Source organism: Syngnathus floridae, chromosome 2, assembly GCF_059516105.1.
Source record: "Syngnathus floridae isolate MCC-2025c chromosome 2, RoL_Sflo_1.0, whole genome shotgun sequence".
Taxonomy (NCBI): domain Eukaryota; kingdom Metazoa; phylum Chordata; class Actinopteri; order Syngnathiformes; family Syngnathidae; genus Syngnathus; species Syngnathus floridae.
This window is the reverse complement of record NC_142414.1, coordinates 26903534-26930000: the sequence shown is the minus strand read 5'-3', so window position 1 is coordinate 26930000 and position 26467 is coordinate 26903534. Positions and strand designations below refer to the sequence as shown.

The window sequence follows — 26467 nt, the reverse complement described above, 5'->3', positions numbered from 1 at the left end:
AAAATCTGACATTTGGTTAACTGGGGCACTTCAATAGGTACACTACATAAAGGTAAAAAATAAAGAGTTAATTGCACAATTAAAGCACATAAGTATTTTCTCACACCTGGGATTGAACCAAGATCCTGCTGAGTAAGAGCCCTTGTCATTATCCAGTCGGCTATTTCAACCTGCAAGTCAACGTTCGAATGCACTCTTTTGTACTGGTGATGTGCATTCCAGTTAATCTAGAATCGGGTCACTCAAAATATTTGTTCAAAAGAATCGTTCACTACACTTTATTTATTTATTCTTTTTTCTTTTTTTTACCACGTGTAGTGTACCTATTGTAGTGTCCATGAGGTGTACCTAATCACAGGCCACTTCAATAGGGAAAAAGCTTAAGTGAAAAGTGCCACACCCGCCTTAACCCCCACCTCATGATTGGCATTTTGATCTGTATCAATATAATATAAATATCATGGTCATATCACGGTGTACCTAATGGAGTGTCCGTGTGCTTCCCTCGTTAAGCGCACCTGCGTGAAAAGTTTTAGCTTCCGCAGAAGGTAAAAGGAGCTAAAACTTTTCACGCAGGTGCACCTAACGAGGGAATCACACGGACACTCCATTAGGTACACTGCCATTTTCAAGTGTACCAAATAACAGGCCACTTTATTAGGGAAATATCATGGTCATATCACGGTGTACCTAATGGAGTGTCCGTGTGCTTCCCTCGTTAAGTGCACCTGCGTGAAAAGTTTTAGCTCCTGTAGCACGTGAAAATGACTAAAAACTTTTCACGCAGGTGCACTTAACGAGGGAATAACACGGACACTCCATTAAGTACACCGCCATTTTCAAGTGTACCTAATAACAGGCCACTTTATTAGGGAAATATCATGGTCATATCACGGTGTACCTAATGGAGTGTCCGTGTGATTCCCTCGTTAAGTGCACCTGCGTGAAAAGTTTTAGCTCCTGTAGCACGTGAAAATGACCAAAAACTTTTCACGCAGGTGCACTTAATGAGGGAATCACACGGACACTCCATTAAGTACACCGCCATTTTCAAGTGTACGTAATAACAGGCCACTTTATTGGGGAAATATCATGGTTATATCATGGTGTACCTAATGGAGTGCCCATGTGATTCCCTCGTTAAGTGCACCTGCGTGAAAAGTTTTAGCTCCTGTAGCACGTGAAAATGACCAAAAACTTTTCACGCAGGTGCACTTAATGAGGGAATCACACGGACACTCCATTAAGTACACCGCCATTTTCAAGTGTACGTAATAACAGGCCACTTTATTGGGGAAATATCATGGTTATATCATGGTGTACCTAATGGAGTGCCCATGTGATTCCCTCGTTAAGTGCACCTGCGTGAAAAGTTTTAGCTCCTGTAGCACGTGAAAATGACCAAAAACTTTTCACGCAGGTGCACTTAACGAGGGAATCACACGGACACTCCATTAGGTACACCGTGATATGACCATGATATTTCCCCAATAAAGAGCCCTGTTATTAGGTACACTTGAAAATGGCGGTGTACTTAATGGAGTGTCCGTGTTATTCCCTCATTAAGTGCACCTGCGTGAAAAGTTTTTAGTCATTTTCACGTGTTACAGGAGCTAAAACTTTTCACGCAGGTGCACTTAACGAGGGAATCACACGGACACTCCATTAGGTACACCGTGATATGACCATAATATTTCCCTAATAAAGTGGCCTGTTATTCGGTACACTTGAAAATGGCAGTGTACCTAATGGAGTGTCCGTGTGATTCCCTCGTTAGGTGCACCTGCGTGAAAAGTTTTTGGCCATTTTCACGTTCCACAGGAGCTAAAACTTTTCACGCAGGTGCACTTAACGAGGGAATCACACGGACACTCCATTAGGTACACCGTGATATGACCATGATATTTCCCTAATAAAGTGGCCTGTTATTAGGTACACTTGAAAATGGCGGTGTACCTAATGGAGTGTCCGTGTGCTTCCCTCGTTAAGTGCACCTGCGTGAAAAGTTTTAGCACCTTTTACCTTCTGCGGAAGCTAAAACTTTTCACGCAGGTGCGCTTAACGAGGGAAGCACACGGACACTCCATTAGGTACACCGTGATATGACCATGATATTTATATTATATTGATACAGATCAAAATGCCAATCATGAGGTGGGGGTTAGGGCGGGTGTGGCACTTTTCACTTAAGCTTTTTCCCTATTGAAGTGGCCTGTGATTAGGTACACCTCATGGACACTACAATAGGTACACTACACGTGGTAAAAAAAATAAAAAAATAAATAAATAAAGTGTAGTGAACGATTCTTTTGAACAAATATTTTGAGTGACCCGATTCTAGATTAACTGGAATGCACATCACTAGTACAAAACATTGCAGACGACCACTAGCTCACAGGTCAAAATAGCTGCCTGGATAATGACACGGGCTCTTACTTGATAAGATCTTGGTTCGATCCCAGGTGTGACATGTATGTGCTTTTATTGTGCAATCAATCCTTTATTTATTTATATTTATTTATTTTTTACCTCGTGTAGTGTACCTATTGAAGTGTCCATGAGGTGTACCTACACATACTGTCATATAAAGCAGTTAACCAAATGTCAGATTTTTATGTTTTAATTGGCGAATAAAAAAACAAGGAATAAAACACCAGACAAGTTTTAACAAATGTTTATTTGAAAATAATAATATTAAAAGTAAATTTCAAACCAGCAATCTAATGTGAAATTGCAGTAGATATCTTGGATAACAATATTTAGGCGTATATATGCATACACGTTATTTAAAAACTACTACAAGTGTCATAAAATCAAGATTACCCAAAGAGAAGCATAATCTCCCCGTTGTTGCATAACGGCGCATCCCTTCATGCAATAAAGTTAACTGTTAGCTTGGAGAAAACGTGCATAAAAGAAGTGGTGGTTCTTTCAATTCTTGGCAAATGGTAAATCGACATTCTGGCTTACATAGTTCACGCCAGGAGACGCAACGCATTCACTGACTGATCCTGTTGATGCACGGGAAGGACGGCAGTTCACCCATTAACTCGTTGGCGAACGGGAAAGTCAGGATTCATTCCCGGGAAGTGACGTCATTTTCTTCTTCGTTTTGATTGACGGCGTGGTGGCACCAGCTTCAAAGCGCATTACCGACATCTACTGGTTGAAGTCGCGGCACACTGGTTGGGAAACACTGCAATAAAGAACATGCACCAGAAAATAAAAATTCTCTCTGGGAAAAAAGAACATGCACATTGTACTTGAAATACAGTTAGGTCGATTATCTTCAGTATATAAATGGACTTAAGAAATCCAAATTCCAACTAGGAAAGGATATTCTGTACAGGAATGGAAGTCGTGTTTTGTTCCTTTGCATATTCTTCGACCCTGAGTCCAACTAAAAAAGTCCTTGGTCATCTTGGGGAGTGCCACAGGTCAGACACACGGCTTGGTCCACGGAGTCCCGCTGGTACTGAGCTGCTGGTGACGTTGCTGGAAAGCTGGTTCGGGCATCACTCAACAGACGACATGTTCCCCACTGGAAGTCTCTGCTCCACTCCAGCTATGTTCACACCTGGACGAGTCTCTGTGCCAGGACCCTGAAAACAATCCAGAATGAAAAAGTCAGGGAAGTTCATTTCAAAATCAAAAGCTCGTGTCGTCTACCAGAGGTGGGTGTCGAGTAGGACTCGTCCGGATGTCCGACTCTTGCCGCACCCTGATGGTCACCCTCGGTTCCTCCGGGCTGGACGGCGCTGTAGGCAGGCGGGAAAGAAGAAGTTTGCCTCTGGAGGAGCTGGAGGACGGCTTGTATGTCGGTCGTCATCTGGGACTCCAGCCTGTAGTCAAAACAGCACAAGGCGGCACACAACTGGAGTTGCACGGTCGTAGATGATGGCCATATCCCACCGGGCTCTCCTCGTCCTTTGTGCCCCTCCCGCACCTGTTGAGGTGCTGTTGCAGCCTGTCCAGCCGCTGCTCCACTTCCACGTAGCTGAGGTCCATATCGGTGTCGTCCTCTTCGACTGGCGTCGCCTGACCCCGGAGTGACTCCTTTTCTTGGTTCGTAAGTGTCCACTGGTCTTCGAGGTGCTCTGTTGGGAAGAGTCACGGTCACCATGGTAACAGTCAGTGTTGTACGTGAACGTGTCGAATGAACCAACCAGAAGTGTCAAGCCCAGCGGCAGAGCTGTGCTGGTCCGGGTTGCCCAGTGCGCTGGAACGCCAAGGTTTCGGTTTCTCTTCCTCCTCCTCCTCCTCCTCCTCCTCGTGCTCTCCAGCAGCCATGGCAGAATCTCGTCGCTCCTTGGCTGCGGAGGAGGTTTGCTCTGGAGTGGAGTTGCAGAATGTTGGTGCAGGAAGACCTACAACAAATCAGAAGTATTAACGATTTGTAACATTTTTGAAACGAGAGGTCGCAAGAGTTGATTAATCGAAATCCCATGTTTTTAGGTCAATTTGTCTAAATGGACGCGGCGATTCGAGCGTTGACAAAAGTGAATAAACAAAAATGAACATACCAATCGAAGACTTCCTTGCACATGACATTCTCCTCCAATTCATTTGAGGGTCCACGCTGGAATCAGTGTCTTGCGTGATGGGTCTCTGGAGAGACAGATGGAATACTCAGAAGGAAGTCAAGTTGAGTTCAATGACGTTTACACAGGTCAAAGTTTAAAAACAAACAGTCCATAAGGATTGAATGCAAATACTTGAACTCAACTTTTGTTGCAAATGGAATCCATACCTTGGCATTCTCATTACAGAGGTCAAAGGTCAGCTCCAGGTTTGTCATAAAATGGTCAGCAAATTCTGGATACATGTCCAGAACCTCCAAGAGCTCCCCCCGCTGGATGGTGTGCAAGTCGCAATAGCTCAGCACCCGCACATCAGCGCATGATTTTCCTGGCTTGGCCGACGGGTAGATCATTTCTCCAAATATATCGTTCTTGCCTGCAGGCCACACATTCATGTCACCTTTGTCACATGTTACTAACCTTCAAGTCGTTAGACTCACCCAAGATGGCCACCACAACATCTTCTTTGAGGATCTCGATGGAGCCCCGTGTGACAAAATATAACACGCTGAGCACGTCTCCGCAATGAACCAGTGTGTCTCCGGGGGGTGCGTGCGTGGTTTTGAACCTCATGGCCAGCGCCCGCAGGCAACCTTTAGTGGCACCGCCAAACGCCTTGCAGCCTTGCAGGAGGTTCTTGTTGAGGTGAAGGCAGATATCTGCCTGGAGGCACTCCGGGAAACCCTTCAGGACCTACAAGCAGATGGATTTGTGGTGAGAGCCAGTGAGGAATAGAAGAAAAAAAAATGTGAAGTTGCAGTTTGGACAAATATCACAATTGCCACTTGTCGTTGAATTTACATGATGCAGTGTACAAGTGATTCGCTGATCAGCCTTGCAGTTCTGAGTTTGTGAGTTCAAATCCGGGCTTCAGCTTTTGGAGAATTAGTGGGTTTCCTCTGTTTTATAGTTAACTCAAGAAAAGCAATAACAATGTATTTTTTTTCTCAACTAATCATGTTTGTGTTACATATTAACAATGAGTTGGCTTAATAAAATTGTACCTTGTTAATGAAAGAATTTTCATTAGCTGGGAAGTCTTTCCATCATTTTAGCACTTTCACACTGAATCCATCATTGTTCCTGCCATGACTTTAATTTTCCATATTTACTCGAGTATGTATGAATATTTTTACACATCGGCTGAAGCATTTTGTCAGCTTCAAAAACTGTCATACTTTGTGCTAGCGCCGGACACGGATACTGAAGCTTTTTTGAAAACCTAATCCAAGTCCAATGATGCCTAAATAATTGCAACTTTGCATTTTAAAACAAGACTGATGCTAATATGCTAAAAACTACACTTTGTGATTTGATGATTATGAACATCAAATGGACTCTCACTTGCATGATGCTTTTAAAAACACCTCCTCATTTTACCTATTGATGAAGCAGCATCAGGAGCAACATAGTCACAAGGGCCGAGGGGATCGAACCCACAACTTTCTGGTCGGGAGACGACCACCCTACCACCTGAGCCACACCGCCCCGAGCAACAATCAACAAATGGTACACATGTACCTCCTGCTCTTACCAGAGTGGTCCAATCATTCCATTTGGCATGAGGCAGACATGGAAAAAGACAAACTTAAATAAGTACTGTGAGGAATAGAAACAAATATTGTAACGCATATCATAATGTTATCTGATCAACTACTGGTCGTTGGCGCAAATTGCTATTGCCAGACGGCACGGCACGGCTCTCCTACCATATTCATGTCAATGCCGTTGGTGTACGTCCACGCGTGTTCAAAATACTCCTCGAGCCGCTGCCTAAGCGGGTTCGGGATCTGGTGAAAGCGGATGAATTCCTTGACTCGCAGCATCTGGAGGTGGTAACGGGCCGTACTGGAATACACCCTTTGGATGATGGCCGACACGTTCCCAAAGATGCTGGCGTACATTAGTGCTGAAAAAGTCACATGAAGCTTTGAATGGCCAACATTTCATCGGTGTCAAACTCAAGGGCCGGGGGCCAAATGCGGCCCGCCATATCATTTTATGTGGACCACAAAAAACGATTTTGCGTCATTACTAAGATTACAAATTGTCTTCATTTAAAAAAAATTGCTTGCAATTTTTATTACCATTCATCTTTTTAAAATATTTGTCTTCTCTATCATGGATCAAACAGGAAGTGGATGCTAAGCTTAGAATTAAAAAATTAAGGCCTAGAAGTTTTTTTTTTTGTACAAGTGTGAATGAATGAGAATATTTCTAGGTTGTCACTCACATCCAATGAGCATGACGCAAATAGAAAAGATCTTCTCTGAGTTGGTGTTGGGGGAGACGTTGCCAAAGCCCACGCTGGTCAAACTGCTGAAGGTGAAGTAAAGTGCCGTGACGTACTTATCTTTGATGGACGGTCCGGAACCTGGGTCACTGTAGTTATATTTTTTGCCTGGGATGAAAAATCACAGCGGTATGAAGTGTCAAAGGTCGCCAGTTTGATGAAGTATAACTCACCTATAGATAAGCCCAGGTTATCCAGCCAGCCAATTTTGTGCTCCAAATACGGCTTCTCCACATTGCCGATGGCGTACCAGATGCAGGCTAGCCAATGAGCGATGAGGGCAAAGATACACATGAGCAGCATGAGCACGGCAGCGCCGTACTCCGAGTAGCGGTCCAGTTTGCGGGCGACGCGTACCAAACGCAGGAGACGGGCCGTCTTCAGCAGACCAATCAGGGTGGTGGTCTGCAAAGCAAGGCCAACACGCCGTCAACTACTTTTTTGGTAGAAAATAAGCATTTCTGGAGTGTCCCAAAAGCGCTACATAAATGTGATGCATGATTGTTTTGTTTATTATTTTAAAAACAAAACTATATTAATCCAGTGTAAGGTGTGGGTGAGGAGGCTCAAGTGGTTGTCATAAATAGTTGCACTCTACAGAGATGATAGCGAGAGTGCCTCGTTGTGGACCAGCCACTTCTTGGGACCCGAACCTTATGGAAGGAATTTTATTCCAACAATGTAAATAATGTTTGGTTGGATTGTCTTTCTTTGATTAGCAAAACCTAATGCTTACCCTGTTAGCTAACACCAGCTGTAGTTTAGACAGTGCTAATGTTAGCTAGTTTTTGCCCAGCCATAAAGTACAAATATGGCCCAGGCCTTGCCTAACAAATAGAATTTTTATTTTAAAGATTAGCGCACTATTTTCATCCTCACGAGTTTAGTTTGAATTAACGTTTAGTCTAAAGAACGTTATCCATTTTACCGTCAAAATCATTCATGTCCAGTCTCTCAATTATCGCAGAAACAATTTCTATTTTCCCTATGTCTACTTTGGAACCAACTTAGCTGTTCAAATTTTCAAACTATGATGGTAAACCTCATCATTTAAGCCAATGACCCTGTTTTCTTTGGGCAAATGACATCCGAAGCCGCCATTGGTGTACGCTACACATGACTAGCATCTCACCTCATCAGATCCCGATCCAAAGATGAGTAGGTCAAAGGGAATGGCGGCCACCATATCTATGAGGAACCAGCCTTTAAAGTAGTGGACGGCTATCTTGCCTGGGTGGCTGACCACCTCCTCGTTGCTGTTGACGTACGTGGTGCGGAAATTGATGAGGATGTCCACGATGAACATGATGTCCACGATCAAGTCCACCACATTGAGCGGCGAGCAGGAGTAGCCGCACTCCCGTCTACTCTGCTCCTCCACGTCGTTGAGGAGGAAGGCGGCCGAGTAAGGCGTGAAAATGGCCGTGTAGATGACTAAGAGGAGGATGAGCCAGTCCCACACTGCCTTGAAGGGGCTGTAGTGAAGGATGGTGCACTTATCCATGCGCTGGCTCTGGAGTTTGTACTCGGGCAGTACGTCGGCACCCAGCGATAGAACCTGGAGACGGTGACATGAGGTTGAGAATGATTTTTTTCTTTTTTCATTCTTAACGATATGACCTTACCTGCGTGACCTTATCGGTGACATTGTGCGTTCGCTCTTTGACCTTGGGCGCAATCACGGTTTTCTCCGAACACGGTGGCGATGGGCATTTCTTCTCAACGTTGGTGTCTGAGAAGTTAAGCGTGATGAGGGGAATCTTGTTGATGGTGCTGTACTTGTTGAGATTGGAATCGGAGGTGGAGCAGAGCAGACTTGATTTGATCTGGATGAGAGGCCCTGAAGATGTAAAGGCAACGGTGCACATCAGAGGACACTTTGTCATTACAATGAAAGTGGGAGTGATGAACGAAGCACATCTCAGCCGAGACCATCCAATATTTGTGGAGAGAAACATCCATCGGCCATCAGCCATCGTGTTAGCTTGTTTAAAATGACTGCAACAATGCATAATGAGAAATCAAGCAATGTTTGGGATGAAGTAGAACGGCAACGAGTACTTTTTTTTTTTTTTTTTACTTGTGCTGTCGAGGTACCTCTGTCATGTTGTCTCCGCAATATTCAGCACTTCATTTCTATTTCACAGTGACAAGAGTGACCAAAAGTGAACTCTGGCTGACACAGAACCGACCCACTCCCCGCTTCTGCCGCTGCCATGGCCGTACGATATCGTGATTGATGCTATAGGACAGCGCAAGAGACACTTGAGGATGAACTATGCTTGCGCAGCTTGTGGAGGAAAAATGGCTCAAACCATAGCTGCAGGGTATTCAAGGTGAAGGGTGGGGGTAGGGGGGGGAACCCGGGACTGACCGATTGGGGTCCGATGAAGTACGATACATTTCTGATTCATTTTTAACCTAGGAGTAATAACTCAACAATCAGACCAAATTTCATGTATCTATTCAAACACATGCTGATTTCAATCATTTGTCATTCAGCACAACTCATGCGCTAAACCCGCATTAGAGCTAATGAAGATGCAGGAAGCTTGTTAGCTTTCATATGGTGTCCTTTGTCAGATGGCAGCAATTAATAACAGAGAAGGTGGAGGGGACACGGAGAGGAGAATAGACAAAGGAGCTTGTGCTCTTCAATGTATGCAAATTGGAGCTGATATTAAGCGGCCATTTTGTAATACTTGGAATATTGGACATGAGCTTTGGGGCTTTATTTTCTCTGATAGGCACGAGATGAGATAAGTGTGAGCCTCAAAATATTCATCCATCCTTTTTTTATTGGCCTACCTTCACTGTCGTGGCGATCCCTGAAGGCCTCCTTGGAGTTGGATCTAAAACCGTCCACGTCATAGAGGGATGAGGCTTTCCGAATGCTGCATACGCTCTCCCTGGATGCGGTGGGCGTGAGGCCCGGGATGGATGGCGTGGCCATAATTGTGTCCTCCTGACACTTGGCATCTGGATATAATCTGTCCCAAGGACCTTTGGGCGAGGAGTGATCCAGCGGGCCAGAAACGGGTGTGGAAGAAAAACTCGGGACGATGAGTGTGTCGTTGGGGTTCGAACGACTCCAGCTCTCCTGGATGTTGGCCAGTTGGTCGTTGCACATTGTTATGGAGTCGTCACTGTGGCAAGGAGATTCCACCATCACATCATCGGGGTCTTCCTGAGGCAGGGACTGCTTGCTGATGCCCAGAAGTGGTAAAACTGGCAAACGGAAATGGAAGAATCTTCTTTTTCCTGAACGAGGAGTAGATCATAGTTACAGATGGTTACATTTGAGGGTGGGCTTCCATTGTTTCCATTGCATTTTCACTTACGTTGGTCCGCTTTGGAAGGGGAAGCGCGGTTTAGCTTCTCCACCGAGTCGCTGCTGCCCTCGTCCAGAATGTAATCGAAATTAAGAATGAACATCATGACCACGCCGTCTTCATTCTTCACCGGAATGATATGTGTGGCACAGAGAAACTTTGAACCTGACCAAAAAGAGATTGAGTCATGGTTAGTCAATCTCTAGATCCATCAATTACATTTATATCATGTGACAACACTGAAATGAAACTTTTATGATTGGACCATCAAATTTTATGACCTTATTGAATGTGACTTATCGAGTATCTTGACAACGGGCTCTGGAATAGACTTTTCAGATGTGTGCTGTATATTCAGGTTTAAAAGGATTTGAGCGATTTGGCCCAATGTGACCTCTATAAAAATGGATCATAGCCAAATGCGGGTTCCGAGCGAGAACACCTGCTCTATCTAAAAATAGGATTTTGTTTTATTTATTATTTCTTAAAACTGCTTCAGAAGGAGGCTCGATTCTAATGCCAATATTTGCATGGAATGTTTCCATGGATGACTCATGAATTGTCAGGAAGTACTGCAATGCATATTCAGTTGTAAAATGGACATTTATAGAAGATCCCTGCAGTCGAATCAGGCTGCAAGTCTGCAGGCGAGTTATTTATAGCACACGCTGCCTCAACTCATACAGCAGGTTTTTTTTTTTCGACAGGAACTTAACATTCTGTCCGCATATTCATTTGAATGCAGAACTGAAATTACCTATCCATCCATCCATCCATCCATCCATCCATCCATCCATCCATCCATCCATCCATCCATCCATCCATCCATCCATCCATCCAGCCATCCATCCATCCATCCATCCATCCATCCATCCATCCATCCATCCATCCATCCATCCATCCATCCATCCATCCATCCATCTCTTTTTTTAACCACAATTCTAGAAAAGCATGTTATCCAAACCAAATTTATTTTGTGCAGCAAGATAATAAATCAAATACTCCAGCTAACTTTAGGCAGCAAAGGGTAGTTTTTTTATGTATTGGTGAGCCTTGATTCTGCTGGGCTAAGCTGTATTATGCCCATAATCGTACATCACTGTCACCACAAAAGGAAAAAGACATTAATAAGTCATGATAAATCTGCTGATATGAGGAGGAGGAGGAGAAAGCGAGATGATCACTCTCATGAGGGAAAGTCACTGAATTTCCTACTAGTTTGCCCGATTACACACATTAGACACACAAATAAAACGAATGGTGTCTTCTGAGTATTTTTTTTTTATGGGTAGCTCTATTGACAACTCTGTTGATAGTAAAATTATTACTAATATTGGAAACTGAAATTAGGCAGAGTGAGTCCTACAACAATTGAATGCACTAATAATGAGATTAGAGAGATGCACAAATTAATGAGTGCTTCCAGTTTGGCGATCAAACACAGAAACACAGAAATCCAGCTTGTGAAGAAGGCACTTGTACTCATAAATATGCAGGTGCAATTAAATGTCTGTAAAACTCCCCTAACAAGAAACAATGTTATTACTCATTACATTTTAAATGTACTACAGTGACTATAATACATTTCAAATTATTGAGGAAATGAGGACTTTTGAGCATGTCATTCAATTTCATTTCCACTTTGAATAATTAAGACACTGTAGCTCAGCGTTCATTTGAAACAGTTAGCTAGCGAGCTAGCAATGCATAAACTCTGAAAAGCATTATGAGCAAGCTAGGTGGGTATGCGCTAACGATGAGCTAAATGAGCTAGCCTCACGATGACTCAAGGGATGTATTAACACCACCAGAGACGTATTTTCGTGGCTCAAACATCGAAGCAATTACAGGAGGGCAGATTTTGAAGCGCTCTGATTGATGGGGAAAACATTGTAATGCTCTATTAACTCTGGCCAAGAAATCAATCACTTTGACCTGAAAGTAAGACAGCCAAGGGTCAGGATTCTGTATGCTCTTTTCCGATGGCGCTGCCATCATTCCATGTTCACGCGGTTGTCAACTTGAAAGTGTATACATGTGTTTTGTTCATGTCGCATTGCAACCGCATGTGTACAGTGATAATACAGCAAAGAGCTAATCCATCCTGATACAAGGACTTATATGTAGCACATGCTTGACATTCCTTAGATATACAGCAGCTAGTATGAAGTGTTCCAGTGGGCAGAACACAGGCAAAAACTTGTCTTCTCATAGATAGCCTGTGACACAAGTGTAGGGCTATTAAATATTCATAATTCCGACCAAAGACAAACTGCATTTTCATCAATACTATATTTTGGAGTAAACGATTGGACTGTGAAAAAATCTTTTGACCTCAGCTTCAGCCGCCACTTTAAAAATATCACTTTGAGAACAGCAGCAACAAGGCTAAAGCGACAACATGACTGTTTTATGCTTGCCATGTAAACGTACACAATGTCAGTTCTTTTATTTCTAACTACACATAGAAGGTACTAATAGTCTGTTTTCATCCTATACTGGGAGGTTTTGGGATTTTACAGGAACTCCTTTCAAAATTAACTATAGTCTAAATGTCCCCAGGAATAGAAACAACGAGCAAAAGAGGCTGAAGGGAGGCAATAAATGAAATGAATTGAATTTGCTCTCAAAGATTCTATTAGGAGCCATCAAGGTAGATCTTTTTACTGTAATAATGAATCATTGTAGAATGTTCTCTGAATAAATTATGCTACAAAGAAAAGTAGACAAAGCACCACATGTTAGTTGAACCTTTTCACACAAAGTCAGTCAAGGTCACTCACCGTCTTTGCGTTGGTACATGATCTCCACCTTGCGTTCCTCCGATCCCAGGAGGGCCTGAGCGACTTGAGTGATGGCATAGCGGCTTGTGGACTGACCGTGCAGGAAGTCGCATATGCACGACTTCTGCATGACATCCGGCCTGGAGAAACCGGTCAGCTCGCAGAATCCATCGTTGCAGTAGATGATGGCGCAGTTTTGCACACAAGCATTGGCGATGATGAATTTCTTGTCTGTCAACAAGAAAAACAATTTGCCAAAATGTCAGTTCAGGGTTTATTTAATTCGCCCAACTAACTTTCATGAAACTTTCAGACCCCAAATACTTAGAGCTTGGTTCTTTTTTGTATTTGTTTTGTTCATATTCGACCAATGACCTCTACGAAAATCTGTTCTACTGGTATAAAAAGCAAAACCGTGAAATTCATTTATAGACTCATTAAATGGAGAGCAGTATTCCAAGATTTAATTTCTAACAACTTTGGTGATTATATTTGCTTATAGTTTATGGCCCAAAAAAGATTTACATGCAGTGAACGCCTGATTGGAACTCATTTGGAAAATGCATGTTCGAGGAAATGGTGGAATAATCATCATGATGATGACGCTAACATTAACCCAAATTATGATTAATATGTCCCAATAAATACCACCAAATTACAGCAGAAATTGTCCCAATAAAATCGAGCAATAAATAAATAAATAAATAAATAAATAAATAAATAAATAAATAAATAAATAAATAAATAAATAAATAAATAAATAAATGTACATATAAATAAATACAAATAAATAAATGACCAAGCTTATTAATAACGAATTAATGTTCTAAGTGTTCACGTGGATAAAACTGAACTGAAATTCAAAGATAAAATTCTTGCACCTGTACTCAAAAGGACAATAAATCACATTTAGGGCGAAAATAAAATCATTTAGAGAGCAATGAGACTCGTGCTGTACGTTCTTGTGAAATTTACGGGCGCAGCATGCAGCGCATCGCATCGCAGCGCAGCGCAGCGCGGCGCAGGACACACACTTCATGCACTGTACTCACTTTGTCCTTCGAATTTACGAATTATGACTCCGAGAAATGTATTATGTGGCGCTACGTGGCCCCTGCGGACCGGCATTATTTCCTTCTTCACCCCACCAAAAAAAAATCCGTTCCTTTTGTCACCACCAGTCAGTCATGATGGTCAGAAAATTTCCCCCATGACGCACGCTTGACGGGCTTGGCTGATCGCGTACATGCGGCAGCCAAGCATCAGACAAAAGCAATCGCTTCTCATTTCCGAGATGCTCGTGTGGTCGTGCGGTCACGGGCGCGGTGCATTGTTTGTGGAAACGTGTGACAGAAACGGGGGGGGTCGGAGGCAGTGCCATCGCTGCTGACCGACCAAGGTAGGCGTGTCTTCTGCCAAGCTATTTCATGGAGATCTAGGCATGTTTTTCCAGAGTTGAAAATAATTCCCAAACACTGACCATTATCCAACGGAACAAGAGGAATAAACTACATATGCTCACAAAATGCGTGCCTGACGCTCATAAACGGATGAACAATATTTCATCAATATTTTAGAAAGAAATGAAAGTGTTATTTGATTAAACCCTTCCCTTTTTACACGCATTTTGCTACAGTAATCCCTTGTTTATCGCGGATAATTGGTTCCAAAAACCACCCGCGATGAGTGAAATCCGCGAAGCATGGTCATCAACAAGAAGTACTGGGCAGGCTAACGAGTTAGCGGAAAGATACTAATTCGCGATCGTGCTAACACGCGAAAACGGACTTCTAATGGAATGTAAACGAACATTTGGAGCAATACTACAGTGTCCTAAAGGTTAGACACATGTCTCCTCAATTTAGAAGTTTTAACTTGACTTTTAAATGTTTTGTTAATTTGGAAAAAAAAAATCCGCGATGTAGTGAAGCTGCGATAAACGAAACGCGAAGTAGCGAGGGATCACTGTATATTGAAAGTACGTACATTGGTGGCTTGACTTTAGGGGCGGAGCTACGGTGGAACGTCAGAAAGTCAGGAGAACACAACGTGAGGGTCCTTGTCTATGTTCCAGCTATCTTCTGAGAGCGACACAGTTCAGTTCTGGTTGCATCAAGTAGCTGCTTTGTCTTGTCTGTCACATTGGCAGCTCAACCATCTGGCAAGTGCAGCCCACAGATCCTTGTTCATGACCTGGCTTGTCCTCTTCAAGGACTTTTGGAGTAAGATTAGATTAGTATTGGAGTCTGTTCCCACATTTTCCTTTCATCAAATAACACTTCCCTTGGGCCAACGGGTCAAACCAACTCACATGAACAGTCGATTAAAAGTTTACACACCCCTGTTGGAATGACAGTTTTTGATGATTTAAATAAAATGAGAACAAGCTATGACATTCATTAAAAAAAAAAGTTAAAAAAAATAATATATATATATATATAATGTAATTGCGTAAGTGTGCACCCCCCTCATAACTGGAATGGTCAATTTGAGATCATTTATCCAAAAGTTTACTTTAGCATCTAATTAACCAACCCTTTTGCAAGCAGAACTTGTGGCCTTCACCTGATTGAAGAAACCCCCTAGTGTGTTTCTTGTTAATCCTTTTGTTTCCTTTCCATGCAAGATCCACAGGAGTGCGGGAGCCACAGTTGCCATGGAAACTGTTACATACCCGACCATGACAACTCAAAAGAAATATGTACTAATTCCTTTTGACATCAATTTGTATGGCCATATTATGTCTCATGACACTTGAAATTAATTTGGTTCTTGATTTGTACAATGTTCCGCTCTGGCGCATATATTTCATCTAATGTTGTCAAAAATCTGTTCATGCATGGAGAAAACAGAGAAAATTTTACAATGATAACCTCTACACTTTTTTTTTAGCAGGACATGCTCCAAAATATTCCCAGTGCTTGAGGACAGGCTAAATCTGGACCCTTCCATGCAGACTCCATATTTCCAATACCTTGACAGAACAATCAATTTAGCTGCTGTTTTACAAGGTTAATAAGCCCACAAATCAATAGTTTGTATTGATTTATAGCTAATGACGTTGCAAAATGCTGCAAGTAAGATTAGTGCTGGATTTGTAGCTGGCCGACACTCTGTCGCGGCGTTCGAGTATTCATGTTGTCGTAAAGCAATCACCCTCCTCTCCAAAAGTAGTTGAACTGTTTGTTAACTATTTGTTCTTGTACTCTTTCACGTACCTTACACATGACCTTTCCCCTCTTCAAACATGGAGCCTACATTGTATGACTTGACTCATATGTCTCCAATTTAGAAAATATGTAAATCTACGCTGCCCTCTGCTGGCGATATTATGAACAACAAGCGTGTGACAAAATGAAGGAGAAATCATCCGTTCACAGCTTTAGCATCAACATTAAACATCTTAGGGATGATTTGATTTCGTTTTTGAAAAGCAACTCAAGAGAAAAAAAACTATTTTGTACATGTAGCGATCTCAAACAACTCAGGCTCAGAGGCCAGCCTACAGAATTTCAGTATACTCTGATATCAATTACTACTTTCTGATTGATCACAATTTTGGCATAGCATCTAAGGGAATTCAAGAAGGTTCACAAAAAAAAACGTGAATAGGAAGGAGCCTATTTCAACCGACTCTTGGCAAGAAAAATCAATGACATGAAATGAGCATTTTTTTAACATGCTGTTCCAGCTTTCACCAAAGGAGAGCAGTATTTTTGCATAAATGTCAAAAATCCACTAGCTAGTATCCAGTGGCTAGTAAAGACTTTAAATATTTATTTATTTGTTTATTTATTTATTTTCAAGTTTCTTTTTCATTACTGGAAATTTTACAAACCAATGAAATTTTAATAGGAATTGGAAAAAAAAACTATTAGATAGCATGTTAAAAATGGTTCTGTGGAATTCCCCTTAAATTGTTAATTTTTATTGTAAAACAAGTGTTCATTGTCATTGTTGCACAAAATACAAAAGAATCCAAATGCTCCGCCTTTCCTAAGCATGTCTGCTAGATTAACCTTTACATGAACGTTTCCTTTCCTGATGTGTGGGAGTTTTTACGAGGATCAATAATACCTTCTTATTAGCATTTCCTACTAATAACGTGATGAAGATATTAATAATTAAGGGAAAAATGACCTGTTTTCCTCCCCTCCTTCCTGTCTCGAGTCCATGCTTTCAATTGGAGGGCCACTTGAACCCATGACACAATACATCTGTTCTGTGTGCTCCAAGGTTCCTCCTCTTCATTTCATTTCACGTGCTCCTATTCCAAATGAAGTCCAAAAACAAAGGAACAGCTACATTATGACAATAGATTATTCGAGCAGAAATTCCTTGACACCCACACTTAAATCCAAAAGACTTTCCATTTGCCAACTAACACAGGCAGCCTGGCACCTCTGGCCACTGGGCTGTCTTTCACAGTTTCAGAATAAGGGCCTCACGTCCGCCCACACTTGTCCACAATAGTGTAAAATTGCATTTCAGGATTTTGGATGGTGAAGTTCCTGCCACAACACTAGCTCACTCAAAGAAGCAAATGCCGCAGGACCTTTTTGTAAACATGCTGGTTTTCAGACACCAGGTTGCTTTCACATGGTTAGAAAACATTTAAAGGCAAAAGACAACATTTGAAGGTAAAGCGATTTTAAAGCAATAGTGCACTTACTTAGCCATTTTCAGCAGTAAAAACTTATTTTGTCTATCTTCGACTAAAAATGACACCACATGTGCTAAGGGCTCAGCTAACAACCAATCACAGCTCACCTGTTTTCTAGGTGTGGTCATGTGACAGCTGTAAACTGAGCCATGATTGGTTGCAATCCATTTTACTTTTGGAGCCAGGCCATAAATGACAAAGAAATGTTTCATCTGTATGACATCTTGTTTGGCGTGGTAGCATTTTGAGCTGACCTGGTAGAATCGTTGTGTTCTGATGCTCTTTATCAACTTCTTGTATGCTCAGCTGAGAGGACTGCTGGTCTTTGGATGTTCCTGACCTGACATTCAGTGATCACATTGGTGGCTTGCTACATGTGCCCGTGTGTGCCAATAGGTGAAACGTCACTAATACAACAGAGGCAAAGATCAGCTCTTTGCAAGTAATTGCCTTCCTTATTTCATGAGAAAATAGCCCTGAAAAAAAAATGGGCAAAATAAAAAAGACATAGCAATGTTAAATGGAACCCCAGAGATGGTTAAAGGGAGCAACCTGATTTACAAGAAGAAGTGAGGGTGGGGGTTGTAATCGTGATGTGAGCCTACCTTACAGTTTTGATTTTTTTTTTTTTTCCTCCGTTTGCCTCCGAGCCAGGCTATGAACTTTCAAAAAGGCAGCAGGGTAAAGCTGCCATGAAAACATTGGCGGAGTTGGGCAATGGATTTTAGCCTGTGGCTCTGGGAAAAAAAAAAAAAAAAAAAGAATGCAGGTTTGGGGAATGAGCGAAAGAGGCAATTTTATCAGGGGCATTTCCAAAAGCCAAATTAAATGTGGGTCATAACGGGGACTGACAAGGCCACCTACCGAGACGGAAAGGGAAAGGTGACGGATGAATGCCACTTGCAACTCAAATCTCCCTGCATGAAGCCATTGTGCCCATAAAGTAACCCCTTTCTTCAACAATAAAGGCATTGCTTGGTATCTGTCTAACCTCCATAAATAGCAACATGAAATCTCAGACAAAAAAAAAATCTAAAAACACTGTATCGTACATTTACCTGCTACAATACAAAAGTCTTTCTTTAGAAAAATCTTCCTCCATTTTTTAAAAAATACCATACGTTAGCTGCTACATTTGAACATGCTTAAGAAAAATCCTTGTTTTCAAATTTTCTCCATCTAATCTAAAACACATCCAAAGACGATACCTCCCCTCTCAGTTATTATCGTTTGTATATTTTATATTTCTTTGTTTTCAGTTTAGTAAAGCTATGCCAAAAGTCAAGCCTAGCTGGTTCTCAAACCTCAACATGCAATGTGAGTTTTATTTACTTCTTCTAAGTAAAACAACAATTCATAAGTGGAGAATTTAGCTACTTTTTATGATCTATTTAATTAATTGCATTCAACTTCCAATAAAAATTCTTCTACTATTGCTCTTGAGTACACCATTTGTTTTCTTTGTTTTGTTTTGTCATCTGGACAAAAATACTGCGGCGACCCCTTCGGGGAAAAAACTGAAAGGAACCAAACTTGAATATATGGAGGTTGAATCACTACTTTTACTTTCATTTTTATTCAACAAGTGTCTGTGTTTCAACATCATTTAAGTACAGCGAGAAAGAAAGCACACTCGTGCTATAGAAAAGTGTGTGTGTGTGTGTGTGTGCGTGTGTGTGTTGGGTCCATCAAGGTTACACTCTTGTTAAATTTACAGGCCAGCCTTGCACGGGGTGTAAGGACACAATGCATCGCTGTGTATTCATCAAAAAAAAAAAAGGAAATCTGTTATAACTCAGGCACTTAAGATCCACATAGCGAATGTACAAATTAAACTAGCTTTTGTGTGTATTAAAAAAAAAAGCTCATCTTCAAGAATGTTGCTTTAAGAGCTTGAGGTGAGCGTCAAACAAGCAATTACCTCTCGTCTTGTTAGAAACATTTGCTCAGTATTTGGCCACTCTTTTCTTTGTGTTAAAAAGCCTTGCGATGATTAAAATGGTGTCCCTGAATTTTAAATGCATGCCTACTTAAAAAAAAAATGCGTCAAATATGGATTGAGCCTGTGCATTTTCTGTTTGTTTTTTCCTAGCTGACTATCGGCAAAAACAAATTTTCTAAGAAATCCATTCAATTCTCAAAGAAGCAAACTCTTAAATGAATTGAATAACAAATTATCTCATGATTAAATCACAGCAATTTAATTTTATGCTTAGTGAGCAATTAGAAACAACAAAGTCGTTTTACAAAAACATGCATAGACAGTATAAATATATTTTTTAAATGAGCATTGTCTGACAATAGTCTATGAAAAGGAAATGATGTCATCCAGCTGTTCTGTCAGAGAAAAACTAACAGGCCTTCATAATCAAGCAATTATGACATTATAGGTCACTCCAAGTATAATGAGTGTGCATTAGCAATTTATTAAGATTTTTTGAATTGAGGAGATGGTGCGATAATATTGATTGCAAGTCATTTAAACCATGCACCGATCGATTGTGGACACACACACGCACACACACAAACACTTAAATGTCACGAATGTGGCTTTTAATAGACGCGTCAATTAAATTTATAATGCCAAGAAATTTGGTTATGTGACGGCTAATTGCAAGGAAATATAAAGATGATTTAAGTCAAGCGTTCATTTTATGATTACATTTAATAGCTTGCTTTCTCATTCCAGGGTAAACTGAATTGAAATGATCACAGGTAGAGAGAGAGATGTTCTGAGTGCAGGCCATTCATCTCACAGGAGGTCATTTTTAATTGGCGACGCACGCACGCATGCATGCATGCACACATTTCTTCTTTATCTCCAAATGCTCCACCCAAGAATACAATACAGACACGCTTGCTTTTTTTATGGGCTCCTCGTTACGAGTTGATTTTGCATTCCAGACAGGCGGCCATCAGCCTGCTCGGAGACAATTAGACAACACAGAGGTGGCGCTACATCACAATGAGGCCCCCCTCAAATCATTAAAACATCAGCAGCTCTCTAAATAATGCTGATGGCCAAAGAGAGAGTGGAAATTGGACCATTTAGAGAGAGACAGAGAGAAAAAGCTCTCTCTCTCTGTCTCTCATCCATCCGTCCGTCCGTCCGTCACCGCTGCCTTGGGGGGTCCGGTATCATTTTCTTGCAGCATATCGACAAATTTTTCTTCTGCTTTTTCCATTGGTTGTCTGTCAGTGATGTGACCTGTTCTTCAAAAGGTTAAAAGGTGACACCCAACATCTATTTTTCCACTGGCAAGCCAGTTTTGTATTTTAAGCTTCTTTTATGAATTTTCTTTGCGCCCCCCCGTCACTCGTGCGTCTCTCCTTTTTTCGTTGTGGTTTTAAGTTGAAAGAACACGGCGCGTTGGAGATGTCGCTATTTGAGGATGTTGATCGCTGCCAAGTTCTGCTAATTTCAACAAAGCGCACCGTGCAGCCATCAGCCATCTGAAGGACGGTGCCGCACTCGGGCTTTTTTTTTTTTTCCTCCCCCACTCTATCTCATCATCTGTCGAGCTATTAGCATTCAAAAGTTTTCATGGACATCACACAAGTCGATTCGGATGATCTCAAAGCAGCAGAGTCAATCTTTTAATAAAAGCCTTTCACAGTTTGTTTACCTAACCAGAGTTTACTTGATTCCTTTTTTTTTTATTCTGTGAAATGAAGTTTTTCGAAGAGCGCAATGTGAATAACCGTCATTGGAGCTCGGGTGACCTCTTATTGAACATATTTAAATGCTCTTGACGTATTTGTTAGACCACCAAAATGACATATCAGTTCTTATATTTTCCAATGTATATTTCAACTTATTAGTATTAACTTAAGGTGGTTCTTGTAATCCATCCCCGCATGTCTAAATTGTCTTTGTCTCATTTTTATTCCTACCTTATCTGGCTGTCCCTCGCTCTTGTCTCGCTCTATCAAATTCCACGTCACTCCCCTTCTTCTTCCATTCTCTCTCCATCTGCCTCAACATTTCAAAAGAATGAATTACTCAGAGCTGTCACTTGGCCCTGGCAAAGAATTCATTTTTGTGGGTCAAGTGTTTCAAACTGTCATCCTTGACAGGGACCATCTCATACAATAACTACATGGATGGACCTTGACTTTTGAGTGCTTTCGTTTTAACCCCCCCACCCCCCCTCAAACCTTCCTCCTCCTCTTCTTCCTTGTGTGTATACTGAAAGAATCTCGGCCATTGCGGAATACAAGACAGGAGCAACCGGGTGCCGAGAGAAATCCCGTATGAATAGCTTCAACTCAACCACAAGCCAATAAATGAAGGGCTGAAAATGAAATTTGAATCCTAACCCTGTCCAAAGTCGCCACCGTTTGTATTCAGCAAGCACAATTACGGCGATCACAGATCACATGATCCAGTGGGCGATAAGTCACATTCACTTTTCCCATTCAAATGATTTTCAAGAGCAGGATTGAACTGACAAACAAGCAAATGAATTTTCACCTTAACCTTTGAAAGAGAGGCGGCCTTTTAGTTCATCTAATCAATGTCGCTCACACCCAATGCATATTTCGCCCCATCAATTGACATTCACAAGGAATCCAATGAGCGGCTTTTTTCTTTCCCCACAGGCTTCATAATTGTATCGAATTATTATTGCGATAGAATCATTTGGGTCATATCATCCCTTAAACTCTATTGTGCTAGTCACGTTGATTTCGATGACCAACCTTCACTCTAAATGAAGTTTAAAGCCACGCATGAGCGTCTTGATTAAATGCATGTGCTAAATGGGATCAATTAATTATCCTTGACTAATTCATGGAGCTGGAAACAATGGCAGCGATAGATTAGTCCCTTGTGGATATAGAACAGCCCTCCAGGAGCGGCAAATGAAAACACAGCCGCTAATTGAAATGATCTCATGAAGCCTAATTGAGTCCAATTATGTGGCATGAATTATTCCTTTATCGGCCCGCGTATCTCTGGCAATGTCGAGTACGCAGTCCAATTCCAACCTGAGGGAAATGACTCACAGATGTGGCGCGACGATTTAGGGAGATTGAGACGAGGACAAAGATGAGAAAGAACAGCTGTCTGATGTTTGGCATCAGAAACTTCCTTGTTTGACCTGAACTCACTTAGATGGATGATATTTAAATGAGAATATAGAATTCTTTCTCGCTTCTTATTCTCACACCAGGGTGATGTTGGAGGAATGTTGAAGTTCAGTCGAGTGTTTCAGTGTCACCGCCACCTCCATCCATCCATCCATCCATCCATCAGTGGATAAAAACAACAACCTGTCTTGTCGCAGGAGGCTACCTTCGGGAACTTGTTTGTGTGTGTGTGTGTCAGGGTGGCAACGCTTCCCACAATGTTCGCAGTCACTCTGGGAGTCGGGCGGGTTAGCAGAACGACTGACATGACAGCTAGCTTGCTTGTCTTCTGGAGGGTTCTGAGTGAGTGGATGTCACTGAGTAGACTAGCCGTACATTTCTTGTGGGTCATTTTCCCTTCTTTATTTTTGTATCAACTGTGTCTTCTTTTTTGTCAAATATTTTGTGTTTGATCAATTGGATGAATCAAGTATTTTATTATGTTTTAATTTCCAGACACATAGCAAAGCTTTAGAGTTGCGTGGAATAATGAAGTGCTTTTATTCGCTTATATTTATTTATATTTATATTTATTTATGTTTACTTTAATTTAGTTATTTTTTTATTATTTTTATTCCGTGTTTTAAATTTAATAAACATCCAATGGGATTGGAAATATTTGCCTTTTTTTTTTCTTTGAACAATTGTTGACGATTTCCTGCAATCAGGGGGGACCAGGGTAGGCTAGGCCCCCGGAAATCCGAAAGCGTGACAGAGAATGGATGGCTGGATGGAAGGATGTTGACTACCTGTCAAACTGCTGCTTGTGGCCAAATAGAAATATCTGGAAAATTTTGTTCTCAAGTCAAATTCCTAGTGATAGCTTGCATCTCAAGGCAGCACTATAATCACAGAAACATTGCTATGGTAATTTGTAGCCATGACTGAAACGCAAGCAAATTCTTTGCTTGGATAAAGAAGTCAATATTGTGTGGGGGTTGGGCTCTTTGGCGGGGACTGAAAATCGTACGCAATCATGCGTGCTGACAACGGCCTTGGAGAAGTCCAGTAGCAGCAGAGAAGCAGCTTTGGGGTCAAACCATGGAGTAGGATTGGGAGTGACTGAATCCTTCTTTATCTGGCATGTGCTGGAGGGATCGAAATCAACAGCTGTCACTTGGATGGACCCCAGGGCAAAAGCCATGTGCCATGTTTAGGACTTGCAGGATTGGGGTGGGAGGTTAGGGCCATTCCTGGGGTGGAGGCCTGACTGACGAGTACAAAGTCTCCTTCGCGGTTTATCGCCTCATCTTTGTGCATCTCTATCTTGAATTCATTAAACCATAACATAACTGCACTGCTGGCTTTTGTTTGGAGTTCACACTGGAACATAATGAGGAAAATAGATTCGCCGGTGTTGCCATGGCAACAGCTTGATGTCTTAATGGACGATGGAAAGTTTTAAGTACACAGCACTGATGGAATGTCCACTTTTGTTCATTTCAACTTTGGCCATGTCAAAGAAGTAAGATGGCTCTTTTCACTCCCACGACGGCGCAAATGCCCCTTTCTAATGGCGACCATCTTGGAAAATACCAAAACAAAGTAAAAAGACTTGTCTGAGTATGCATTCTTAGGTCCATTTTTTGTCATAACCAAATCATGTGCAAGGCATGTTTAAGATGATTTTGAAATGATTGGGATCAGTCTGTGGATTATTCAACAGGATGATCTTACTGATCTAAGCAGTTTTTAGAGGAAACTTTTGGAAGATGTGTCACCCCCCCCCCACGCTCATCATCGATAGAGTAGCAAATTCTACGATCGACTGTACACACGGAGGTTTTCGTTCAGTCTTTCTTAAGCGAACAATTGATTGCAGAGCTTAGAGGGGGGGAAAAAAAGGAGAATCCAAGCGTGTATTGACGCCAAGGGGAGTCACCTTAAACGTTGTTTAGAATGCTTGTTCGATATTGAAGAGCGTCTGTTAATTAAAATGTGCTTTCTCAACTTATCTGCATATTTAGGCCATCTAAAAAGGACCACATATCCACTTCATCAGTCTTAATATTTTTACACAAGGTGAATGAAAACATTTTCCTCTATGTGATTATATTGTATACAGTTTTCTCTTCTAGGGCAGCTTATTTTAACGATATCATTATATCAGATTTCATTTCATCTCATGAAAAATTTCTTTATCTAAATGAATGCGTTTCAGTGTTTTTTGAGACAATAATTGAGTGTAATTCAATCTGAATTATGTGTGGGGCCATCTGCAGGACGAAGAGTTTATATAGTCGTAAAAATTCTAAATGGCGGCTCTCATCACATTTCTATTCTGAGCATTACATTCAAGTCAAATAAGAATTTGGAGTTGGGAACTTTTTGTGACATCTGGCCACTCTGCTCTTATTTCATCCAATCCTTCTTTAGTACACGTTCAATTTCATGGAAAAAAAAATGCCACAAAAGATAGCAAATCTTTGGCCCTTTTAGTTTACAACATTCATAAAAATGACACTAATTGTATGAATACTCAATTTTTCTGATGGTATAGACTCACGTATTGTATGGAGCGAGCCGCTGATACAACAAAGCCAAAGCACTTAGCATGTGTTCTCCTCGTTAAGCTTCCCTCTCAGCAGTTAGACACCGTTTGCTGCAAAACAAGGGGAAGGTCACCAGCATCAAGAATAGATGTTGATTCCAATTATGTGGAATGCATTGGACAAGATGCGCTAATGATGCTGTCGTCAGAAGAGGGGAAGAAAAAAAAAAAAAAAGACGATAAAGGTGTTTATGTGCACACTCAACGAAGGCGGATGCAAAAATTTCCATAAAGGCTTCAAATGACAATTGAAAAAAAACGATTTTTACTTCAGCACGGCAAGTGTTTTTTGTATTTACCTTGACGACCATTCCATCAAGATAGAAAAGACCAGATGAAAAGTCATAATGAGGATGCAGCTCTGCTACAATGACAACTCGCATATTTAAGGGGGGGGGGGGGGAAGATGTTTTCAATTAATTTCAAGGTGATGGAGGATTGGTGTCCTGTGGGATGTGGATTAACCACACTTGATGATTCCAAAGCTCAGTCTCCCACTGCACGACCCCCAATTCACCCCTCTGACCGCACCTCAATTTCATTCCATTCTCTTCCTGATCTGAAGCTGGTTGCGGAGGCGCAAACTGAGCCGAGTGGTGGGAAGATGCTCCGGCCAATTAGTGCATCCTCAACTGGTTTATCACAAGCAAAGCAAAGGGGCAAAAAAAAAAAAAGGAACGATTGAATGAAATAGAGAAAGCATAAGCAGGTAGTAAAGAAGGGATGGCACGAAGGAAGAAAGGAAAGAACGGACTCAAGAACAGAAACTTCGCTTTAGTGAACGATTCATAAAAAAAATATTAAAAATAAACAATCAAATTATCATTAGTTAAACTAAACAAAATCATGAGGATTACAAGTCCACTTAATGTAATGCTAAAAAAACAACATACAAACGTGACGTGCCAACTGCATCTATAGTTATTGTTTTAGAGGCAACTCGTGTTCGCAAACGGTGAAGCAACACATGTAGACATGAAAAATATAAAGATAGTCAAACATTATCTTTTTGGGCTTCTAGACAAGCCAACAGATGCTAGCTAACTTCACCCATTAGCCAACACAGATCTTTACAAGCAAAATCATTTTTTAAATAAATAAAACTAATAGAAATAGTGAAAACTCATCAAAAATC

At 41.4% G+C, this 26467-nt stretch overlaps 1 protein-coding gene across 8 annotated transcripts; it reads right to left on the bottom strand.

Annotated features, from left to right (window-relative positions):
• Window positions 1-2658: 2658 nt before the first annotated feature.
• On the bottom strand, window positions 2659-18046 carry LOC148402940 (voltage-gated inwardly rectifying potassium channel KCNH7-like). Of its 8 annotated transcripts, none has more exons than XM_088368848.1 (17): window positions 17906-18046; window positions 17129-17255; window positions 12989-13219; window positions 10215-10370; window positions 9682-10134; window positions 8499-8713; window positions 8006-8431; window positions 7047-7278; window positions 6814-6981; window positions 6289-6489; window positions 5021-5275; window positions 4751-4956; window positions 4524-4608; window positions 4167-4367; window positions 3947-4097; window positions 3670-3842; window positions 2659-3602 (listed from the first exon to the last, which is right to left on the bottom strand). In XM_088368848.1, exons 3-17 carry the CDS (start codon window positions 13116-13118, stop codon window positions 3520-3522), a joined length of 3135 nt encoding a protein of 1044 aa, XP_088224974.1. In that variant the 5' UTR covers window positions 13119-13219; window positions 17129-17255; window positions 17906-18046; the 3' UTR covers window positions 2659-3519. The 8 variants fall into 8 exon arrangements, with proteins under 8 accessions (XP_088224974.1, XP_088224973.1, XP_088224976.1 ...); XM_088368847.1 differs by lacking the exon at window positions 17906-18046 and adding an exon at window positions 17661-17741; XM_088368850.1 differs by lacking the exon at window positions 17906-18046 and adding an exon at window positions 17338-17622.
• Window positions 18047-26467: the final 8421 nt, after the last annotated feature.

What these genes read in the sequence shown, in the direction of transcription:
- LOC148402940 (XM_088368845.1), bottom strand. Translation starts at nt 14,116, where the DNA reads ATGCCGGTCCGCAGGGGCCACGTAGCGCCACATAATACATTTCTCGGA. An exon ending in TCGTAAATTCGAAGGACAAA is followed by an intron (nt 13,220 to 14,040) that starts GTGAGTACAGTG and finishes TCTTGTTGACAG; the next exon opens with ACAAGAAATTCATCATCGCC. An exon ending in TAACCTGGGCTTATCTATAG is followed by an intron (nt 6,982 to 7,046) that starts GTGAGTTATACT and finishes TTTTCATCCCAG; the next exon opens with GCAAAAAATATAACTACAGT.